Consider the following 23,427-nt stretch of genomic DNA (forward strand, 5'->3'; position numbering starts at 1 on the left):
TTTTTCACCGAAGCTCTCCCTGCACCTCTCTGTGTCTCGCTCCCTGTTTCTGTTTCTCCACACTTAACCGAATTGTGATTAAAGCATTAATTCGCTCACCTCTCCTGTATCTCTCCGACTTCGAGGGAGATGACGGCAGGGTTTATTAGAAGGCGGGAAATTTTTTAGGGAATGGTATTTTATTATTATTTTATTTTGAACTTAAGCACGTTGCGGACATCTTATGATTTCGTCTCCTTCAAAAACTTCAACCAATATAAAAGGTGCTTATAATAGATCTCATATATGATTCTCTTTATTCCATTTTGAAGTAGGTTTATAAAATTAAATTTTACTTGTAAAATTAAATGAGAGGACTTAAAGCAATAGGTTAATCAATGAGGTTGTACGGATGGACTGAGAATCAAAAATAGGAAATGGTAGAAACTGAATCGTAACAACTCAGTATATCATAGTGAAAATGATGTGACGCATATTAAAAATGATTCATTTCTCTGTAAAAGTGAGAGGAAAAAAAAAACAATGTCAAAACATCTTTTTTTAAAAAAAAAAAAAGGAAAACAAAAATTTGAAGGACAAGATAAATACAAGCTAACAAATAGGCATTTTATAGTCATATCACTCTTCAATCAAACTCGTTTCTAATATGCTACTGCCAAATGTCAATGTGTTTGAAACTAATGTTGAGACCTTGCCATCAACACGTTGTGGGAAGCATGGTTCCAAGCCCGCATTCGTATGTCTAAACCATAATCGGCTTGGTGAACACATGTACGGTAAACTCCATGGGTTAAAGACTTAAAGAAGTTCTCAGTTTTACCATTTACCAACAGATAGATGAGTCTGTTGAAGCCTGCACTGCCATCAATAAGATTTATCCATTTGGATTTCAAAATCCCAGTGGAGTATAGTTTATGCTGGAAGAATTTTCTTGAACCTAAAAACTACTATGAAGGACAAGTACAAAACCGCACTAGCAATTCCTGAGGCTATCACAACCACATTGAATCCATATGGATCATCAAAAACTGGGGTATCAAAATTCATTCCAAAAACTGCCGTTACAGTAGCAAATGCTGTAGCCATCAGGGTTGCCCCTGTAAGCAGCAACTGAAATTGTATGAGTTGGTTCTGAATATTGCCCTGTCATACGCATGTATAGAACCGTCAAGAAAATCTGGTGTACACAATTTGGCATGTGGAAGAAGAAAAGGATTTGACAGAAATAAAGTGCCAATGGTCAATCACAGCATACCAATTTTATGTTGATAAAATCTTCAGTGTCGTCTATATATTCTTTGAGCTGCATCACCAGCAAAAGCAAATATTCTCAAGGTCTAGTCAACGCACCACCTTTCAAATTATCAAATTATATGCCGATCTTTCCTCTTGTGTGTGTGTGTGAACATAATCATAGATATGCGTTTTCAAGTATAAAGTGTTTAAAGGAAAATAAAGAAGCTGATTGTCACAAGTAGCTTTCTCATTAGAAGATCAATTGATTGAAGAAATATCTCAGCAACTCAGGTGATATAAAAACCTTATTTATAAAATGTACCGATATTGAAATTTGTAAGTAGCATGGATTAGCCAGAGAAGCCAGTTTTGAGTTAGTCAAATTTCTCTTACCGATAGTGACTTGGTAAGAGTATTATCAATGACGACAAAGTACGCTTCAAGTAACATTTCCAGTGGCTCAATCTTTTCCGCATTATTAGAAGAACTTGACAGACTCTCGTGTTTACTCGAATTTCCAATGTTGCTGAAAGCCCTTTGTAACATCTGGACCCCACTAATGGACCTATCTGGTGAAGCAGGAGCTGATTTTGAGATCACTCTAACCCTACCTGACCTGTGGGTTGGAAGACCAAGACCAAGGTCATTTGAAGACTGAGGATCTGATCTTCTCTTCTTCTCGCTCAGGCACATTTCAGCCATATCACCATCATCATCCATGAGTTGCTCTATTTCATCATGAACCTGGTAGTTAACATGAATTACTAATTTCCGGTGGTAGAAAGACTAAATAATGTCCTAACATAAGACGATTAGTTTTATCAACCTTTTGAACTCGCTGAGTCAATGCAAGTAGATGACCTTTAAATCTCCGAACACGTTCTAGATTGTGAGTACTGATGGATGAGGCCAGTTCATCTAACACTGGATATACTTCCATTTCCAGTTCATTGACCTACTAAATCGACAACTTTCTTAATCTAACAGATAAGAGCTGACAGTATTATTACTTCAATATTAATGACAACTGCCAATGACTTAGAGATATCCACTTCCCGAAATAACTTTAGCGGAATCTACATACACACACACACACACACACGTGTGTGGGTGTGGGTGTGTGAACACATATCAATTCTACAATGATGTAAGCCAGCTCAACCAAAAACCAAAAGAGAAGAGAGAGGAACATGCGTGCGTACAAATGAGTAGGCTTAATAATAAGATTAAGCTATGAGAGCAGTTAAGGCAGCCAATAGCAATACCCCTGGAATCTACAACATAAAGGAGGCAGTCAAAAGTAATAACTTATTTAACCAAAATCCATAACATAAAACCATGCATCTTTTCAGGCAACCAATTCTGGCCTATGTTGCATCCTAAATTTAACATCTAATGAAGAAAAATGTTTCTTCATCATTCTAATAAAGATAACACTTAGTGGGTTAGAATCCACAATTTTACATCGCCCCAGCAAATGCTCAGTTTCTATTGGATGATAATATAGGCTCCAATAGGCCCCAGTTTGTTTGACCCATCTTTCATGTGCTGTCTAACAGTCAAGAGCAGCTACGAAAACATAAAAGATAATTCAAATAAATTTTGCACGGAAAAAAAAAGGTATTCTGCCAATAGAGAGTAAAAAAGCATTGGTTTTGTGAGTTAGCTAAATATGCCAGAAAATAAAGAGAATGATAAAATGCGGCACACAAATACTTTACTGCACATGAAATGTGAGCAGCAATATAACCAAAATATAGACAAGAGTTTCAATTCCATGGCACCACCTATCATGGGGGAAAATGTGTAGAAATAATACTGGCGCCGCTGAAAAGGTGCGGATTACCTAAAACAAATAGGGATGCGATGATGCAGGTCAATTGATACCTGAGCATCTAAAAATGCGCATGTCAATTCCAAAGCCAGCTCCAGGGCCCAAAATTCAAAAGGCAGATCATCTGGACCAAAAAGACAGACGTGTCAGAAATTTTACAGAGTGGCTACCGCCATCAAATACCTCCAAAAACTTAGCACAATTGTAGTACAACCAACAAACTTTATTTTATGCACAAGATCAGAAAAGCTACTGAAGGTTCAAGGATATTTATCATTTTCAGTTTGTTGCCATTAACTCTTTCCATCAAACAAGAACCACGACATTCGATGTCTTTTCCCCATCATTTTGCATTGGTTCTGAGAGTGCTAAGTGATAAAAGAACATTGGGAACAGCAGAACCATCATATTGGTCTCAACTACATATAACCCATTTTTCTGTGTCTGCGTCATGCAATGATGTCGATGTTGCCGCAGAAAGATTTAGACTCCTTACCAGATTTTTCTTTCTGAAGTCGATTGCATAATTCTGACCTGTATTTGCCAACACTGCCATTCAAGGAATTCATCAGGAAAACCTCATCAGCAGTGATTATACATCGGATTTGCTCAAGGTTGACTACAATTGCCTTCTCCCGCCCTAATATGCTAGAAGGGTAAATGAACATAGGATCCAATAGTCTGAGATCTCTAGAAGGCAAAGAACAATGTCTCATAATAGAAGCCTTGTCAAGTGTCACAATCTGCGAATTCCCATCTTGATCAATTTTTATCCACGAACGAGTTGCATGACCTCTCTTTTTCACATGGCCATTGATAATAGACCTGTGACCATTGGCATGAGATAAGACCAACTCAGGAGGATCGGATATAGAACAACCATGTGCTTCTTCCATAGGAATCCAAATTTCTCACTGAATTGATTTGGAATTTTTTAGCTTGTCTCCATCGTTATTCAGTGGTCAGTACAGATTACGAAATGTGGAATTTATTTCAACCACAGCCAATAAATACTGGTGATAAATCGAATCAGGAAATGGCTATCACTTGATGTCATCCGTTATTTGTGCATTTTCCAGTTTAAAATCTAGGACTGAAAATAGGACAAAAGAAATATGCTAGTTAGTTTAATAATTATAAAACAAAGAAAAAGAATATGAGAAACAAGGAAATGGGGGGAAAGGAGGTCAAATTCTTCTCCTTATACGTGAATCTAAGAAAAACAATATAATTAGTCTCAAGAAAGAGAATGCTCAAAGCCTCAAACTAAATCAGAGAAGATAACTAGCCAGTAACAAGTGATCTCTATCAGTTTCTGATGCCTTTCTGATATCTATAAGTGTGGAATAATAACCAACCTAGTAAGAGTCGTTTGTTCTGTTATGTTTTGAAATGATGGTTGGAGTGGCAAGTTCGTTAATTGACAGTCTAACTAGCTAATGCATACAGATCGTAAAGTTGAGTCACTGAACGAGTAAAACCCTAAATCTTACATCTTAAATACCCATCTTCCCCTAATATCCAGTTTGACCCATTCCACCACATGTTAATCTCGAATAATCGCGCAGAAACAACCACCGCATTTATCATTTCCATCCATATATGTGCAAGGAAGAAGAGCATAAGATGCGAAACATTGTTCCATTGGGTTTTTATTGCGGAATAAATGAAAATGAACAACAGAAACCGACAGAGAACCCCGGAGAAAATTTATAGAGTAAAAATGAAAGTTACTGAATTTGTTAACGAACTTACCATATACGGATAGGGAGCCCTGCTTTGTGAATTAGCCATGGCGGAAACAAGATGTTGTGATCTCCTTCAGCGACAATGCACCGATGAAGGAACCCAGAGTAGCTTATAGTAGTACTTCAAACACTTGACACCATCCGCATGATCCAACTGCCCAGCAATTTTGCTGATATGTGGGAAGGGCGGGGTACTATCCAGTTTTTAATGACTTTTTTAAAAAAAATATTTCTCCTCCTAAAAGACTCTTACACTAACATGTATAGAGATTTTAAGACCGGAAAGGTAATATTTTTTAATAAAAGAATAAGGTCGCTTGTTTCTAGTGACTTGTTAATTTTTTTTAAGCATCCTGTTGAAAACAAACATGTTTGAAATATTGTCATAAGATATGACCAATTGTGGGAGATTAACCAGTTCTATAAAACAAATGATGATTTGTTGATTTTTATCATTAAAGAAATGTTTCTGGGAGAAAGCCTTGATTTGTCAGGTGATTTTTAGCATCCATTTGGTACGACAGAAAATGAGAAGAGGGAAGGAGAGGAAAATTTTTTAACAAGTTTAATTTAAAAAATTAAACAGATAAGATTAAAAGCTTTTAATTAATTTTTATTACTTTTTTTTAATTAAAATTTCAAAATCCTTTCTTTTTATTTCCTTTCCCATCCACTTCCCTCATACCAAACACTAATGCGGTTGGATGAGTATTCAGGCAAAATGACTTGAATGATTTTTTCGGTGAATCAGTTTTTACTAAATTTCAATATTTTAAAACTAACTTTTTAATATGTCATTTAAATAAGCTATAACAAACTAACTTTTTATGACAATCGCTAAAAAAAAAAAAAAAAACCTCAAACCGAATCTCAATTACATTATACTAAATAAATTTTATCTCAACTTTAATTTGTAAAAATTACGAAGAATAAAAGTTACTTTTATAAGTGTCAATCCAAACAAACTAGCTTATTCTTAAGTTTTAAAAGTTAAAATAGATCATAAGGGTGTTTAGATTAACTTTTTAAAATTGATTTTATGAGATTTATGTAAATATGTGAAAAAAAATTTTACTTCCATTTTAAAGTGCTTCTTTTTAAATGCTTCTAACGAGTTTTCACTTTTCAACTCCCCCCATCTCCAACTAATTAGCTGGCGGAAATAATTGGCACACATCCCAAAAATTAATTCAAAATTTTTTATAATATTTTCTGATTTTTAGTGAAGTGCCTAAACTTTTTTAAGCCTGTTTCTTGATGAATCAATGATTTAACGTCTTTATTCAAAAAATAGTGCTAGTAATAATTTTTTATTCATTGGAAATTCCGCGATATTTTTTATAGGAAACATCCCTCATTTTTTGTGGATTTCCCCAAAAAAAAATTAATTTAATAGCCAATTGAGTTGTTAAAACTTTACTCAAAGGGTTATTTGCTGATTAAAGGATAAAAAGTAGAGTTTCCAACCTTTACAGAACTTTTGACATAACTTAAATGGAATAATTAGCTTAGGACCATTTATAAGAATTTCTTCCTAAAGATCTAAGTAAGTTTATGAAAAATTTGGATCTTTTGACATAAAAGACTCATATTATTATAACTTGTACTATCTTTAAATCTAAATATAAAATTCACTTTACAATGACATTATAAAGTAGATCTTGTACTACCTCCGGTTCTAATTATAAGAGCCAGTTGACTAATTTGAGGAGATTAAAAAAGTAAGTTGAGTTAGTTATTTGTCTTAAATAGGTGTTGTCTTTCCTAAAATATCCTTACTAATCAAATGTATTGACTAGAACTAGCATTATTAGAATAGCTATTTTGGAAAAAAAAAAGTATAAATATGAGAGAAAAAGTGGATTGAGGTCTTATATTTAGGATCAAAATAAAAGTCAAACAGGATTTTATATTAAAAACCGGAGATAGTATTTAATATCAGAGGTAGTGTTCAAGTTGATTCTTTTACTCGTAAAAAGAGTCTGAATAGTAAAATTGTCTTAACAAGATTGTAAATATTCTTGATCTTAAATGACTGCGTTTTAGAATCCAGATTTATACTCTTCTTTTTTTAAAAAAAAAAAAAGTGCCTTTCTATGAGGTTTTCTTTCAAATTTAATATTCAATTTCTACTGCAAGATAGATGATGACAATATTCACGGATTTATTAATAGCTTATATAACTAAAAAATTTAGCACAAATATAACAATTAATTATTCTTATGCGATACTACTAACAGCATCATCTACCATGTTTAAATGAGATCATGAGCTTGGGTCCAATATCAACATGGTTTCTTGCGTCCACGCCCGTTCAATTAAACTGTATTTAAAAAAAGATATATTTCATTTAATTATAAATTTTAAAAGTTGAATATTGATGTGTCAAAATATTTATGCAGTACTAACTCTGGTCCTTAATATAAGATCTTATTTGATTTTTATTTTGGTTCTAAATATAAGACCACAATCCACTTTATCTCTTATATTTATATATTTTTTTCAAGACACTTCTTCTAATAATTGTAGTCCTAACCAATATAGTTGATTAGTAAGGATATTTTAGGAAAGACAACACCTATTTATTACAAATAACTAACTTAACTTCTTTCTTTAATCTCCTCAAATTAGTCAACTGGGTCTTATAATTAGAACCAGAGACTTGGTCCTAATTATAAGACCTCATTATAATCTATAAATAAGAATTTAAAATTAGAACCAGAGGTAGTGCTACTGTTAGTTTATATGTACACACATATATGTATGTATGTGTATATAAACTTGTTTGATCTGCCTCTTCCAATTTCCATTGTCTTTATTCTTCGTATTTTGAAGCCTGACTCGCAACTGCAAAAACGCAGCATTTTCGTTGCTTTGTCTGCTTTGTGTTGTGGCATTTTCTTGGAGACAATAATAGGCTAATAGCTTTCTAGGGTCACCTTCCCTCTCAAACTTATGCCTCCCGCCAATAAAGCTACGACGGGGACCACGACAAGAAAGATGTCGTTCAGAGCTTTCTCACAGAAGCCTCACGTGCCGTTTAAAGAGCTTAGGAATGGACGGCCTCATCTACCCGAAAACGACTGAGATTGCATGATCGTTTAATCGATACACTTACCAGCAATAGTTGGACCGGTAGGAAGAAGCCACATTAGGAATATCCTTTTAGGATAAATTAGTTGATTGTAATAAAAATTAAAGGGGAAAAAAAACCATTCAGGTTTTGTCATTTTAACTTAGTTATAATTCAATCTCTAAAATTTAACTCCATACAACCTAATCCCTCAAGTTTTAATAATTTAATCTTTTTATTTCTATATATTTTGTGTTTAAATGACAATATATTTTTCTGAAAGTGCATGAGCTATTGAATTAAATAGCTTAAACCTAAAAGATTAGATAGGACAAATTTAATTTCAGAAGTTAGGCTGTAATTAAATCAAAATTATTTATATATATGGAGTAAATGATCAATTTTTCAAAAAAAAAATTAAAGTATGGAGTTGAAGTGAAACAGAAAACGAGAGATATGACTCAATTCTATAGGACTGTTGAGAGTCCTGCATAAATAGAGCTCATTGATATCTTATTATTTCTTTCTAACTTTATCCTAATTTCCTAATTTATTTAAAGGATCCTCTCCCAGCAAGTAAATTAGGTGTTTTGATTCCACCTTCATGATAAGATTTATAATTAATATTTTCTTAGGGACAAAAAAGCAATGTACTCTTATATACTTACCATCAAATTCCCAATGTTATTATGACATTGACATGTTTAGTTTTCTTTTCAGTCTCACTAATCTTATCATTAACCCAATCCAATCCATTTGACATATTTCTATGCAGCTTATTCAAATTAATAAGCTTCATCGAGCGAAAAAAAACTAATAAGAAATTAGGGATTTTTTATATATGAAGTTTAAAATTTTACATTAGGAAAAAAAAAACTGGCCAAACAATTAATGTCAAGTGTACTGGACTTGATGGTTAGTTTAAAAAGCATTAAAAGAAAATAAAAATCACTTAACATGACTGGAAAATTAGATTAGGAAGCACATGAGAGTATGTTAATTTTGTCCTCATTATTTTCTTAGCACATCGATAGTCAAGTATTTTAGTATTTCTATAGGCAATAAATTTTGCCATAAGAGATGTTTTCCAGCAATCTTCTCCAAAAAAAAAAAAAAATCCACTACTGTTTTCTACTGCTTTTTTTTTTTATGCTCAGAGTTTATATTTACACATAACAAAAAAAATATGTTATACTGCCTCTGATCCTTAATATAAGAGTTAGTCTGACATTCAATTTGATTATAAATATGATATTTTAATCCACTATATTTCTTATATTTATCCATTCTTTTCCAAAGTAATCCTTGTAGTATTTACACATGTTAAAGGTTTCAGCAAATAGTAGTTTTAGCTAATATACATAATTAATAATGATATTTTAATGAAGACAACACCTATTTATATAAATAAATAATTTAATTAATTTTTTAATCTATTCAAATTAGTTAATTAGTTTTTATATTAAAAATTGGAGATAATATAATATTAAAAAAGTTACATTCACTAAAAATGAATTGTACTTTCCTACTTAGAAATGAGTTGCGGGAGATGAATCTTCAAGTACAATTTTAGGCAATGAATTTTGTAATAATTTATATTTTATATATTTAAAATTTTATTATGAAAAGTTGAAAACCAGATCTTTTGCTTGTAAAAACGTTCCATGGGCGTTGCGTTCTACTTTAACAGCCAACAAGACCTCAATATTACGCCACATCATAGGGAAAGCGTTTATTTTGGACCAATCAATGGCCATGCAAGTTTTTTTTTTTTCCCCACGATATCTTCCCACCTAAACGGTAAGAAATTAATTTCTTAGAGTATTGTCACTTTGTTAGTCATCATAGTTAGAACCCCTCCTAATAATATTTTTATCTATACATATGGCTTCAAAAATCAAACATAAAATATGATACATAAGGTATTCAGATTCCTTCCACTTGGATCAATATTTATTGGCAATGGCCACGCGTGTTTTTTGTCATACCGTGGGCCACGATCACACTTTTGTGACGTGGCGTCATCTGATTGGTTAATAACATGAAAACAGCGGACGCAGCTTGTACAATATCCTCCCCCCAGCTTGTACAATGAAGATATGGCGCGAAACGAAGATATAGTTAGTTGCAAAAGAAAATCGGATTCTGGGACACGGCGATAATGTCGCAACATCACATTCCCAATAAAACCTTGATTTCTCATTTGAGATTAGTTTTTCCCCCCCTTTTATTCTTAATTTGTTTTTCTTGTTTTCAAACTTGTTTTGCGCTTTTGGCATCGGAACTAAGAGTCGAAGAATTCAGGGCAACTTGCAACGAACCAAATGCTTCAAAAAGGATTCTTAATCAAAATCGGTGCCTCAGATATGGTTTAAGCCACAAATGTAAGGTATCTTAATTTTTTCTGTTTGTGTTAAGAAATAAATGGTTTTTACCACTTTCTAATGTTTTTCTGTGAGATTTTCAATTCCTTTTCCGTTTTTACTATTTGTTAATTTTTCTCTGTGTTGTGTAGAAATCTGGGATAAAGGAATTTCTTAACGGTGCCTCTTCCGGTGACCGGAATTTCGGCAGCCAGACGCAATCAGTGAGTTATTCCGATGTCATGTTCATACTCTTTTCATTGTTGTTTTTGTTGCTCCGTACGCAAGGAAAATATTTTCATGATTGATGAATGTATATGACATCTCAGCTGGAATAAAGAAATTGGCCATTCCCTTCCGGGCTTCAACAATGGGAGAGAGTAAATTAGATGGGGATAACAATGGTATCGTTAATATGATGGCATTTTTCATTCTTGCATTGATTCGTACCATGAAATTTTGCATCAAGTGATGGATTTTTAAATTTATTGCTTAGTGCTCAAGAAGGGGTAGCGGGGTAGATCAACGAGCAATTGTTTCTTATAATATTAAGCTGATCTATCAAAATTAAGGCAGACTCTATTCTAAGGATTCAGATGCTAATGCAGGGTTTATTTAAGGGGAAGAAGTAGCAAACATTTGGAAATGTATGCGGACACATTTGATCAGAGCAAAAATGATAAGCATGTAAAAACATCTCCAGAATCTCCTTCTTCTGGGGGTGGAAGCAGTAAGCATTCCCATTCAAAATCTGAGGTAATTGACGGAATTAGAAGCAGTACAGACTCAGAAGGGCAAATAGATCTTATTGCTAAAGGTGAAACAGTTCTAGAAGGTGGTGAAAGCAATTTCCCCGAGACACATGCCAACATTGGCACTGGAAGTATATGGGAGCCAGTCAGGAGGTTAAGCTCTTCCTCTTCATCAGAATCATCGTTAGACGATGTCTTTGAAGTAGAGACAGTTGTTTTAGAGTCTAAGTCATTGAGACTTGCATCAAAAAATGAACAACATGATGTTTCCAGTCACAGCTCTTCGTCATCTGATAAAGTAGACAACACCTCTTCAGTTCCCACCTCAGCATGTGCGCCGCCAACAGTAAGCCCTCCAGTCCAAGTGATGGACCCGTCGGGAGGATATGATCCTAACAGGATTCCATCTTCAATATTTGCAAGAAATAATACATCTCCAATCGAATGGAGTACTGCTTCTAATGAATCATTGTTTAGCATTCACTTAGGGAACTATAGTTTCTCTCGGGACCATATCTCTATGTTCGATGATTTGTACAAGTCTGGGGAATTGACAAAGTCTGGTGAGCTTCGTAGCCAACCTTCATTTGTTATACCAGAGGACAGAGAAATTGACAAGGAGAATAATGATATGAAGGATTCGCAAAAAAATAAAAGGGTAGATGAAACTCATGAGTCAGAAAAGAGGTCGAACGAAGAGCAAACCAAGGCGCAGAGTTCGCATCCGGGTATAATTTGTAATTCTCGCAACGTCTCCGGTCGCTCTCATTGTAGCGGAACCAGTACGTGCTCTTTTGCGTTCCCAATGTGAGTCCTTCTTTTCTCTGTTCCACACATATTTCTTGTGCTACTTAGTACGTCAGTACACTGCTATAAATACCAGTTTACTGAGGCAGCAAATTTAGATGTGTTATGTGTGGAACTACTTAGCTACTTATATTATTATATCCTGCACCCATCCTTGTCCTGTAACGGTTTACATTAGGTTTGTGCGGGTAGAGCATCTGTTCACATGAAAATGTGTTAGATAAAATCTTATAGATTTAATATGTGCAATGAAAACTATACCATTCTTGCATTGCAGAAAGAAAGCTTCCATGGCCATTGTGCTGTCATTCCAATAGTAGCAGCGAGTTCTGCTACTGTGAATAGCAAAGTTATTGCCATTACTCCAAAAGGAACTTGTTTCTAGTTAAGTTGTAGCTGAGCGTTCTGCTACAGTTGGAGCTGCTGCCATGAAAGATGGCAATATAGTGCTTTTTCCTTTGCCTATGCATATTTTTACTCTCTACCTATGCTTGTAATTTAAGACACTTCATTATGTTCAGTCTTACTCCTTTGATTACAAGGATGTCTGTTCTTTCTGTCTTGATCCTTGCGCATGCTTTTTAATAGCCGTGTTTCCGGCAAATTCTCAATTTAAGTGCTTTTAAATTTAGCTAAACCGCACAAGCGAATTGGTATAATCTGTTTCAAATCGCTGCAGTTTGATAGAAGCGGACGGACCTAGTGCCCACAAGGTAGATGTTTCCCCACGGCATTCAGAAGAAGGACCATATGTTCCCCCAAAAGAAGACGCATCTAAACTAGCACCGCACCCAACTGCCAAGCGTTGGAATTGGTTCTGGTGCTTCTCTTGGTCCTCTTGTTGGACAAGGGACAAGTGTTGTCATTGTCGTTGTTGTTAAGGCAGTGTGTATCTGGGAATATCTAGGCCTTATTTGGCATAGCTATTAGCTCCTCTAGGTTTACAGGCATGAATATGATCAGATATCAAGTCACTTGTGTTGAGGATATTATAGGGATCATCTTAAGATTCGAGAGCTTCTGACTTGTGGATTCTTCTGCTCTCTGTCTCTGATGTGTGGAAATCTGTGTTTCCCATGAAAGTTTCTTCTTCCTGATAGGGAAAAGAAGAGGTGATGGAGATCATGGCAGCCTAGGATCTCTGATCTTGAATAACTTTGAACAAAGTGTAACTAACTTTCTTCCTCCACCTGTGGCGAGTAGGACCCTCTCATGTAAATATTAGTTTTACGATATGGCAAATCTTCTTTTTGGCCTGTACGCAAGCAGCTGAGCAATAAAATTTTGAACACCATAATCTATGGCGTGAAAGTATATATTTTGTAAATGTAGCTAGAGTTTGGATATCCTGACTAGCAAGTTGTCTTGTAATTTTTTTTCCCCCCAGTCATCCTTAAAAACTAACTATGAAACCTTGAGCGCATCAATATTATTCCTCAGACTGCATGTAGTCTTTATGAAATAGAAAAAGAAATAGCAGGTGCGAAATCATCAACAGCCAAAGATCCCGAAGTGATGAACCAAATAATTCTCTTCAAGAAAGGCAAGGTTACGTATAATATGTTTATGATCTAAGAGCCTAGCAAAAAATTGACACGAGAAAAGACGCTATCTGATTGAAATAATTTACTCAATAAATATATCATATATTACAAATAGGGAGTAGAGGAAGGGTTTACAACTATGTGCCTAAGCGGATGAGCAACATCACCACCACCAGCATGCTTCACAAACTCTGCTGGAGAGAGAAAATTTCCATGGCATACACACATAATTCTCACTTCCTGACCTCTACCATATCTGTACAATATTCCCTCAATTCTTTTCCCATTAGGGCCAGTCCCTTGTGTGAAAACACAAGGCATGTCTTCCATTGCATTTGATCCAGTTTCCCTACCTCTGTTTTGGCCAGGTCTTCTTGATGGGTTCTCCACCTCACTGGGTGTTTTGATCATATTCTCATTTGACTTTGTCCCAGAGGAACCCCCAGCATCCTGATTGCTTCTTTCCTGCACCATCTGATTACAGGCAGGGCTTCTTGCTTCGGCACAATTACTTGATCCTGGGATAAAAAGCAGTGCATAAGAAGATAGGAGCATCCTATATTGTCTTTAAAGCATTGTCCCCTTTTTATTATCATTTTCAGTAAAGGATAAGATATAAAGCTAGTACTATCTCCCGCCCTTAATATAAGAACTCATCTGAGTAAATTAAAGAAGTTTGTTAAGTTAATTATATAAATAGATGTTGTTTTTCCTAAAATACCCCGGCTAATCATACCTATTGGCTAGAATTATCATTTGATAAAACATTGAACATGTGCAACTATTATAAAGGCTATCTTAAGAAAAATGGATAAACATTACAAACAAAGTGAATTGGAATCTTATATTTAAGACGAAATTAAAAGTCAACTCATTCTTACATTAAAGACCGGAGGTAGTATTAGTTAAGAACTAGGAAGCTAGTGCAAAGCTATCTTGCATGAGTGTCAAGATATGAAGCATGGTGGAATGTTAGGACCCAATTACAAAGTATAGAACAGAAGACTCACTAAAAATATGAGATTCTGACGTGGGATTTATGGAAAGTTGACATTTGTATCCAAGTGTGGTTCTCCCAAAAGTTCTACACTTTTGGACCTCAATATTAGACCAATTTTGTAGTACAAATTACGCTACAAAACGGGTCTTACATTTAAGACCGAAAGGGTATACTACAAAATTGGTCTTACATTTAGGACCAGAGGAGTATCTTGTATAGTAAACTACAAGTTCACAAGGAGAACATGAAAATTACTCGCCCAGTGTAACACCTTACTCAAGACCCCATTCTTTCTTTTCTCTTCCCACTTCCCCTCTTTCCCATTACCTCAAACTTACTATTAAGCTTCGCTTAAGTCCCCAGGAAGAAATAATAAGAACTCTAAAGAAAGGAAGGAAGAACCGAGAGCTTCAACTTACTACATTGTTCAGAACTTATAAGAACTCTAAAATGATGCTCAACTATTTTATCTTAAAACAAGCTGAAGTGGATTGATGTGTACTGCTTGTTATTGAATTTATTTGTGTGGATCACAACTTTAAATATCCCGGAATTTATTTTTTTTACTGTCACAAAAACAAGTAACTCCAAAACTATTTGATTTCTCCAAAATTTCTTCCCTAGAATCTCTAGGGCTAACAAATATTAACCTCGTGACCACAACACTTTTAAAAATATCCCACGCCCCCAAATGAATGATCATATTTTACAAAGTCAATCATCAATATAAGCAAATTGCCAGCAGCCATATAGATACATCAAATATACAACTCAACTATTTTTAACCGTCAAATCAGATATCTAATGGACAGTGATAACCACCAAAATGATATATTTCCTATTCTTCCATGGTATACACCCATGAGGTTAGTGAGCCATTGATCAGTTTCTTCTTAACAATAATCTGAAGATTCTTTCGTTTCCGTAATTAGACAGCTCAAGAATAATACACGCCTCACTGATATCATTGTTTGATAAATTAAGTGGGTTGGCTGACCAAAGTGACTATGCTAATCCATCTGAGTAACATACATGAAAACTGTTTCTTTTTTCTTTTTTTTTTTTTTTGGTCCTACGATGAATGAAGCTACTAACGAATTTTGAAGCACACAATGTTCAAGGATTTAATCCATTTTTGCAAGACAAAACTTGAGATTTAATCCTCATCATGCAATCAAATCGCAGTCCCATGTTTACTTAAGAAGACCATCCGCACCAAAAGAAAGCAAAATTCCAGTAACAAGAACTAATAAATTAAGAAAACAAGTACACGGTAGCCTGAAGAAAGAATTGCCAACGGAATAAAACTTAAAGAAGCAATTTACCTTGAGATGGTTTGCCTTCCATTTCTGTCATTCCCGACGACGAGCTTCCCCCGTTGAAGCCAGAAGTCCCACCCAATGGCCCATGGGCTTTTCCTTGGGCCAACACATCACTAAGAACCACTTGCCTTGACGCTGCCGCAGCCCAGCTGGGCAGCCCAAAGGCCCAATCACTTCCCTTTGGGGCCTCCATTTCAGTCCGTCCTTCGCCACCGTCTCTCTCCATCCTAGAGCTCCTCTGCTTCTCAGACCGTCTTCTCTTCGCCTCCATTCGCCTTAACATCTGCAACTCCTTCCTCTTCCTCCACTCCTCCTCCGTCTCCGTCGGGAGCGAAGACGTCCTCAAAAGGCCTGGATACGACGGCGTCGGTGGGGTTGTGGACTCGTTCTCTCTCACAAGAGGCATTGTTCCGACGATAGACGATGATCGCCCTAACTTCTTAGCATGCTTATCAACACCAAATCGACCACCAAGCGAAAGGCCAAGATTCAGCTCAATCTCTTCCGAACCACTCTCAGGCTCTGGGCTTTCGGATTGTTGAGTATTGTCCCTAGACATGAATGTTCGGAGCAGATCCCTTGGATATTTATCTATTTGCAAAGATAGGGTCTCCATTGCTTTTCTTCTTCTCTCTTCGTTATCTTGGCTCATGTTTCATAAAAACCAGAAACATCCACTGAAATGAAGAGATTTAGTAGCCAGCAATTCAGCTACTAATCCTTCAACAATGCTCAGAAACAGCACGGAGAATCCATGACAAATACTGAGTCCCAACCGAATCCGCAGCAAGAGACGATATTATCCCCTTAGAGAGGAAGGACAGAAAGAGGAACAAAAAAATCTGCAACCAGAGAGGAAGAACAGGAAGAGGGGGGGGAAATCTGCAACTCAATCAAAACCCGAACGAACACTGCTCAATTAAAAGTGGAAGCGATTCAAACAAATTCTTTTTTTAAAAAAAAAAGGTTACTGATTTTTTAATTTGTTTTTTCACGCATATAAAGGGAAGGCACAAGCCAGAGCAAGCAGTACGCGACACACTTTAGGATTGGTAAAAAGGCCAAAAAATATACCCCGGGGGGGGGTGAATAGGAAGAAGGCAAAAAAGAAACAAGAAGAACTGGAGAAGAAAAGAGCTGCGAGCCCGCGAGCGTGATGGGCAGAGAGGAGAGGCTAGAAAAGTACAAATAAGAAAAGAGAACAACATTAGATGTATTTCAAAAATACCCTCACCCCGTGCTGTGACTAATGGAAGGCGGTGTTGAAAAAATATTAACAAGCTTATCTTAAGAAATTTTAAAAAAAAAAGAAATAAATTAGTTATAAAAAAATTGGTTCAAAATTTGTAACTCTATTTGTTTAATTTTTTGAATTGAATTTGTCATTCATACAAGAGGAGGAGACAAGTGATGGATGCAATTTTCATACAATTCTTTTTCAAATATATACAATTTAATTTTAATTTATTGCGAAATGGAGTTGTACTCATTTAAAATCTCAATATTTAAATACTTTTAAGTAATAAATTTACAATAAGTATATTTTAGCAACTTCATCTACTAACAAAAAATACTCTCTTTTCAGACAAGATTATCTCTAATAAAAAATATCCACAGGTAATAAAAAAATATTCTTTTCATCCCTTTTTAATAATATTTAAAGTTTTGAATTTCCCATCTCTTTTTATAAGATCTATTTTAGAAGCGTTTGAGCATCAAATATATTTTTGCTAATTTTACTTTTAATGAATTTTTTTATGTATTCTCTTTCAGCATTTTTTTATCACCACTCTTTTTCATTTACTCACCTATAGATAAAAACATAGTTGAAAAGAAAAGGTACAATTTTTATATGTTTGTTATTTTTAGCCACTTTTAACAATTTTATTAAATTATGCAAATGTTACACTAACAAAAAAGAAATGGAATAGATGGCATTCCAAAAATAGCCTTGAGGCAGGCGGGAGGGGGAAACACGGGGGTGCGTGGATGACACGATTTTTCACTGCAAATTGTCTGGCATTGGGATCGCTTTCAACAAGTTGTCTTTGGGCGATAACACGTGTCACGAAAAGGATAAGGGCTGTGGTGGCCACGTGTCAGTCAGACATCGGGAATCGGGAAGTTGACACGTAGCTTCAATGATGCGAACTGAATATTATAGTGTTGCTTGTCCTTTTGATCTTGTCCTATCACCATCACCAATCCTTCACACCTCACCTTTTCTCAGCTTTATCCAAAAGATGCTCTAGTTTTTAATTCTTATTATGCTTCTAGATTTAATCTCTAAATCTTCTCGTATTTTGATTTAGAATATATTTTTATTTTAATCACTCCCAATAATTTTGCAACCCTTGACAATTTGAGCATTCTGCACATCTATTTCTCTCTTCTGTTTTTTTTTTTTTTGGGAAGTAGCATGTAGATGTGAGTTACTCATATCAAATTTCCACAGTTATATTTTCATTCATATAGTATTGTGATGTGATTTTATAAGATATTAAATCACACTGTAATAAATAACTAAACTTATAAAAATGACTTCAAAGAAATAACAAGCTAAGTTTTAAGATTTTAATTATATAAACCATAATAGGATGTAACCATACTACACGAAGAGCTAACTAGTCTTTATTTTTTATTTTATCATTTTAAAAAAAACATAATAGAAATTTTGACGAGAAAACCGAAATGAACCCAATGTGTAAAGCAACCCAGAGCAAGCCTCAAAAAAATTCGATCAAACACTAAACTAGTCAAGAAAGAGGTGAATGTCTCAAACCGAAATTATTAAAATATTACAATTTTTCTTACAATAACAATATATACATATATATACTTCCCCCTTTTCTAATATAAAATTTTGATCTTAAATATAACACCTTAATTTATTTTATCTCTCATATTTATCAATTTTTTAAAATATATTTTTAATAATGATAATTCTAACAATATACTTGATGATTAGCAAGAATATTTTTATAAAGATAACATCTATTTATGATAAATAATTAATTTAATTTATTTTTTTAATATACTCAAATTAGTCAATTGAATTTTATATTTATATACAGGAACTTAGTGTACTTAGTGTATATAGAATCAGAGTTAGCACATATAAACACAGCAACACTGGTAAATGATAATCACTTAAACAAGATTGTTTAAAAATGATATTGTCAAAGTTCAATAAGTTGCAGAATGACGGAAACAGCAAATTAATTCCCTCAAAGAAAACTCTGGAGAGAACCAATCAACCAGCAGTAGAAAAACCGAAAACATGAAGAAAAGGATTAGGCCAAGCAAGAATGGGGATCGACAAACATAAGCATACATGTATATACATATATATATATATGTATACTAACTCCGGATCTTAATATAAGATCCCGTTTGATTTTTTATTTGGTCCTAATTATAAGACTCCAATCCATTTTTTCTCTCATATTTATGCATTTTTTCCAAAATAATCCTTCTAATGATGATAGTTCTAGCCAATACACTTAATTAACAAGGATATTTTAAGAATGATAACACTTATTTATTACAAATAACTAATTTAATTTACTTTTTTAATCTCCTCAAATAAATTAACTGAGTCTTATAATTAGGACCAGGTTCAGTAGTGCTTACCAGGAGAAGGGATAGCTCAGAGGAATCACGCAGGGTGTTTACACTTCAGAGCAATTGCGAGACGATCTGGCTCGGTAATCGATGAAGTGAATAGATGGGCCATTTCTTAAAATCTCTTTTCTGATTCAAAACCGCCGTGATGCAACATGTATCGCTTCCAGTTCCCGACGGCGAATAGATGGACGGCCACAGGTGGCGGAGAGCCGGCGGGGCGAACGTTTCGAAGGGAGGAGAGGTGGAGTGCAGAGGCACGGCTCTCTGAACTGAACTTGAGAGTTGAGAGAGACAATTGATAAGCCCATTTTAGAAATATAAAATATCATCAATTTAGGACGTATACGTGGCAGCGTCGGATTTGTTGAGTACAGTGTCTATCTGTATCCCACTATCCCATGATCTATACGACGCATAACAAAACACGACCCCTATGCTCCCATAGCTTGTACGATCTGCCAATAATTAATTTTCGTTTGAAAAATATACCCAAAGGTGTTTGGATGGAATTTAATTTTAAAAGTATTTTTATAGTGTACGAAATAAATATGTAAAAGAGTTTATTTTGTTTTATAAAAAAATACCTTTAAGAAAACTTTTCAAAATTACCAAACACCCCTTAAATTTTAAAAATTAAGAACAGACATTAGTGTAATAGAATTTTAATCAATTACTATAAAATCAAGTATAAAAAGGGTATTAGAATTTAATTAACTTGTAATTATGTAAATATTTTTTAAAAAATTTATTTACGGTTTTTTAAATAATCTTTATAAATAAAAACCAGATATTCTCCATTTTAAAAAAAATTATTACATATGACTTTGTCATACTTGAAAGGGAGAATTAATTAATTATTAATGATTTGGGAACCAATTTGAAGAGCGCGAGGAGTCACAAAGGGGTATTGTTGTGGTAGTGCTAGTAGTCTAGTACAGATCTAGGTACAAATGGAAAATTCGAAAGCCGTTGATAATGATGACTTAGTAATGTATCCAACGGCTGAGGATGATTGTTGACCTGAAACGGGCCCCGGTCAAGACTCGACAGGGAGAGGCGCAAAGTCAAGGGAGGGAGGGAAGAAACGACGTCCGGCGGGAATGATGGAGGAACATGGAGTGCGTGTCAGCCACGTGGTCCAAGGAAACAGAGACAGGAGCATGGGTCATCATGGTTCATGTCCGGAAGTGGGGCCCGCCCTGACCCAAATTTGCAACTTGTAAATTTCTCCTTTCCTGCCTTCGAAATAATGGCGGAAAGGGAAAGTAAGGGGAAAATGGATATGTCCTACTATAATACTACTAGTAGTAAAAAGGACGGAGGGGCATTAGTGTAAGTGGGAGTGCCACGTGTCCGAGCACAGAACAGTACGCCACGTGTCTATGACGGTGAGGGGCATGTACTGTGAGACAATGGGTTCTTATTTTATTATTATTTTTCTCAGTAAAATACTCTGCTACCCTTTTTTTTTTTTTGATACCATATACTCTGCGACCTTTTATTTTGCTTTAATTATACGAAACTTTCTTTCTATTTGATAACATATATTTTAGTTTACCCCGAAAACTAATGAAAAGATTCTATGTGTACATTTTTTAATTAAAAATATTAAAATAAACTTTATTTTCTACTTTACTCCTCATTGTATTAAACCCATAGTTTATCTTGTAATTTTAATATTTATTAATAATCTATTTAATATTTTTACTAAATTTAATAAATTAAAACATAACTTTGTAATTTTATTGAAAATGCATATATACAATTACAAAATATTTTTTGCTAATATATATTTAAAAAATTACATCACAAGTAAATTTACATAAATAAACAAGATTTATTATAAAATAAAAATTTGTATTTATAAAATTAATAAAATTTATAATATGGTAATCAATTCAATAGTATAAAAAATATTAAAATATTTATTAAAATTATTTTTGATTTTTTGATTTCATATGATACATCATTAAATGATAATTATTAGTAATATTTGTATTAAGAAGGGACAGTTTGGTAAAATAATAGGTCAACATATTGATTTAATGGTCAACAAATGAAAAAGTGGATGAGAGTTGAATCTTAAAATTAGAAAAAAAGTTTGTACAAGATATATTTTGAGTTTAAAAGAAATCTATATAAGTTTTTAAAATAAAAAGAAGGTATTTGTAATTTGAGTTAAATAGAAGGAAGTTTGATTTTTTTTTTTTTAGCCGAGAGCGACCTTTCGGTGTCGCGTCGGGCCATTCTGCTGAGGTCATGATGCTCACGTGTTCTCTTCCTTTTTGAAATACTTTTGAGCAAAACGTGTTCTCTTTCTTTGCACTTACAATTTGACTGATAGGGGAGAGTGGTGACGTGGAGGGACCCAGTTAGGATGATTTTTTTTAGGAAAATTATAATAACATCCCGTTTAATATGCTCCAGTACAAAAGGATCCCTAAAATAGTCAAATTAACGTGAAATTCCAAAAGATTTTATTGTAATAAATTTTATTTGCTTAATTATCAAATTGTCCTTATTTTTTTAAAAAAGTATGTATTGAGAATTAAAAGTGCAGTCATTAATAACGTAAGACGTAGCGATTAACAACTATCACGATAAATATTGATAACTCATGTATTATATTTTTGTAATACACTAAAAAAATGTGTTATCAATACCTGCTGCAATAGTTATTAGTCATTACGTATCAAGTTGTTAACGATTGTACTTTCAGTTGTCAATACATACTTTTAAAAAAAAAAAGACAAGAGCAATTTGATAATTAAATAAATAAAATTATTGCAATAAAATATCTTAAGACTTCAGAATAATTTAATAATTTTAAAGAATCTTTTTTATTTAATTCTCTTAGATGGGATTTTATTGCATCTGAGGAGTATAGATCAAACAGTATAGAGTCTCATAAAAAGAGGCAAAGGAAGACTGAGAAGAACACTCAATGAGGTCATTAAATGAGACTTCTTGGTCAATAATATATTTAAGAATTGGGTTGTTGACAAAACACGATGACATCGCCTGACTCAAGTAGCTGACTCCACTTAGTGAGATGAGACTTGTTCTTTATTTGTTTGTTGGAAAGAAAAATGAAATGGGGAGAATCGAGAATGAAACTTTAAAACCGAGCAACGAGGATACTGACATTTTGTCGTCTCAAAATGTTAACATACTATTCTTTCTTATTATAAATCACATTTTTAGAAAAGACAGTAGTATGTAAATTTAAAAAAAAAATCTTATTCTTTGGTAACTTAATATTTATTTTTATTTTGAATAAAATGGTTATAGATAATTTTTATTTTGTTAAGGATTTGACTTATAACCCCAACGTCATAAGTTCAAATTCTAATATCGATGTGAGAACATTATTATCAGGCAATCTGGAAACGCTTGCTAGATCTGGAGGCATGTATTGACTTTTATAGCTTCTTAGAATTCAACTCACTTAAACTTAAACATGAAAAATTAAGGTTCGAAATTATGCTAGAAGAGGTATCCACATCTAGCACTGATAATACATGAATAGAATTGCCTTCAATAAAAGAACACTTCTATAAAAGAAAGAAAGAAAGATAAAGAGTACTAATTAAGGGTCTTGATTGATTGCCGTGTCTCAATGCCTAAGTGTTATGTTAAAAAGCATTTTTAAACATTGTCCCCATGGAAACAATTAAAGTTAGTTAATATCCTCATAAAATTTGTTAATTTACTAGATATTCTCTTCAATTAATGTAATGACTTTAATTATAATCCACCCAACTAATAAGCATAAAATAAAAAAAATGGACCGAACCGGCCAATGGTTTAATCTGGTTTAGACATTAAATCGATTAAGAGTTGAATCAGCATCGAACTAGCCAAATCGGTGTGATTTGATAAAAACTAATGATGAACCAATTTGAATTATTATGTTGTTATTGATATTACTATATATCTAAATGAATTTTAATGATGATTTTGATATCAATGATTATTAATTTTAGTTATTGATGAATCATAAGAATCAAAATTCTTAATGTTATTGTACTTTGCTATTGTTACTGTCAAATTATGTTATATTTTTCTTCTATTTTTTATTAGTAATTATTAATATTGTTATTTTTAATTAAATTATTTTA

At 33.8% G+C, this 23,427-nt stretch overlaps 3 protein-coding genes and 1 long non-coding RNA gene across 5 annotated transcripts; 2 read left to right on the forward strand and 2 right to left on the reverse strand.

Annotated features, from left to right (window-relative positions):
- Positions 1-589: 589 nt before the first annotated feature.
- On the reverse strand, positions 590-4,955 carry LOC114734695 (magnesium transporter MRS2-5-like). Its single transcript, XM_028922335.1, has 7 exons — positions 4,826-4,955; positions 3,567-4,163; positions 3,124-3,194; positions 2,063-2,191; positions 1,630-1,980; positions 1,256-1,388; positions 590-1,143 (listed from the first exon to the last, which is right to left on the reverse strand). Exons 2-6 carry the CDS (start codon positions 3,964-3,966, stop codon positions 1,365-1,367), a joined length of 975 nt encoding a protein of 324 aa, XP_028778168.1. The 5' UTR covers positions 3,967-4,163; positions 4,826-4,955; the 3' UTR covers positions 590-1,143; positions 1,256-1,364.
- A 5,113-nt stretch (positions 4,956-10,068) lies between these two features.
- LOC114734693 (uncharacterized) lies at positions 10,069-10,964 on the forward strand. The gene is made up of 3 exons (XR_003739195.1): positions 10,069-10,275; positions 10,407-10,478; positions 10,863-10,964. It is a non-coding gene; the product is annotated as an uncharacterized LOC114734693 (long non-coding RNA).
- A 152-nt stretch (positions 10,965-11,116) lies between these two features.
- Positions 11,117-13,048, forward strand: LOC114734704 (uncharacterized). Its single transcript, XM_028922346.1, has 3 exons — positions 11,117-11,159; positions 11,228-11,813; positions 12,493-13,048. The coding sequence occupies exons 1-3, from the start codon at positions 11,117-11,119 to the stop codon at positions 12,692-12,694; spliced, it is 831 nt and encodes a 276-aa protein (XP_028778179.1). The 3' UTR covers positions 12,695-13,048.
- A 355-nt stretch (positions 13,049-13,403) lies between these two features.
- Positions 13,404-19,509, reverse strand: LOC114734691 (ninja-family protein AFP2-like). 2 transcript variants are annotated; one of them, XM_028922330.1, is made up of 3 exons: positions 19,313-19,509; positions 15,683-16,521; positions 13,404-13,875 (listed from the first exon to the last, which is right to left on the reverse strand). In XM_028922330.1, exons 2-3 carry the CDS (start codon positions 16,329-16,331, stop codon positions 13,463-13,465), a joined length of 1,062 nt encoding a protein of 353 aa, XP_028778163.1. In that variant the 5' UTR covers positions 16,332-16,521; positions 19,313-19,509; the 3' UTR covers positions 13,404-13,462. The 2 variants fall into 2 exon arrangements, with proteins under 2 accessions (XP_028778163.1, XP_028778164.1); XM_028922331.1 differs by lacking the exon at positions 19,313-19,509 and having other exon boundaries at positions 15,683-16,944.
- Positions 19,510-23,427: the final 3,918 nt, after the last annotated feature.

This window comes from Neltuma alba, unplaced genomic scaffold, assembly GCF_004799145.2.
Source record: "Neltuma alba isolate B1F8T4 unplaced genomic scaffold, ASM479914v2 tig00013128_pilon, whole genome shotgun sequence".
NCBI lineage: Eukaryota > Viridiplantae > Streptophyta > Magnoliopsida > Fabales > Fabaceae > Neltuma > Neltuma alba.

Bases quoted from the DNA above. Each gene is read 5' to 3' on its own strand.
- LOC114734695 (XM_028922335.1), bottom strand. From the start codon at position 3,966: ATGGAAGAAGCACATGGTTGTTCTATATCCGATCCTCCTGAGTTGGTC. The intron at 3,195-3,566 runs GTAAGGAGTCTA...TTTTTGGTCCAG, and splicing joins ACTTCAGAAAGAAAAATCTG to ATGATCTGCCTTTTGAATTT. The intron at 2,192-3,123 runs GTATCAATTGAC...TCGATTTAGTAG, and splicing joins GCGCATTTTTAGATGCTCAG to GTCAATGAACTGGAAATGGA.
- LOC114734704 (XM_028922346.1), top strand. From the start codon at position 11,117: ATGCCAACATTGGCACTGGAAGTATATGGGAGCCAGTCAGGAG. The intron at 11,160-11,227 runs GTTAAGCTCTTC...CAGTTGTTTTAG, and splicing joins ATATGGGAGCCAGTCAGGAG to AGTCTAAGTCATTGAGACTT. The intron at 11,814-12,492 runs GTGAGTCCTTCT...AAATCGCTGCAG, and splicing joins TGCTCTTTTGCGTTCCCAAT to TTTGATAGAAGCGGACGGAC.
- LOC114734691 (XM_028922330.1), bottom strand. From the start codon at position 16,331: ATGAGCCAAGATAACGAAGAGAGAAGAAGAAAAGCAATGGAGACCCTA. The intron at 13,876-15,682 runs GTAAATTGCTTC...TTTTTATCCCAG, and splicing joins GGAAGGCAAACCATCTCAAG to GATCAAGTAATTGTGCCGAA.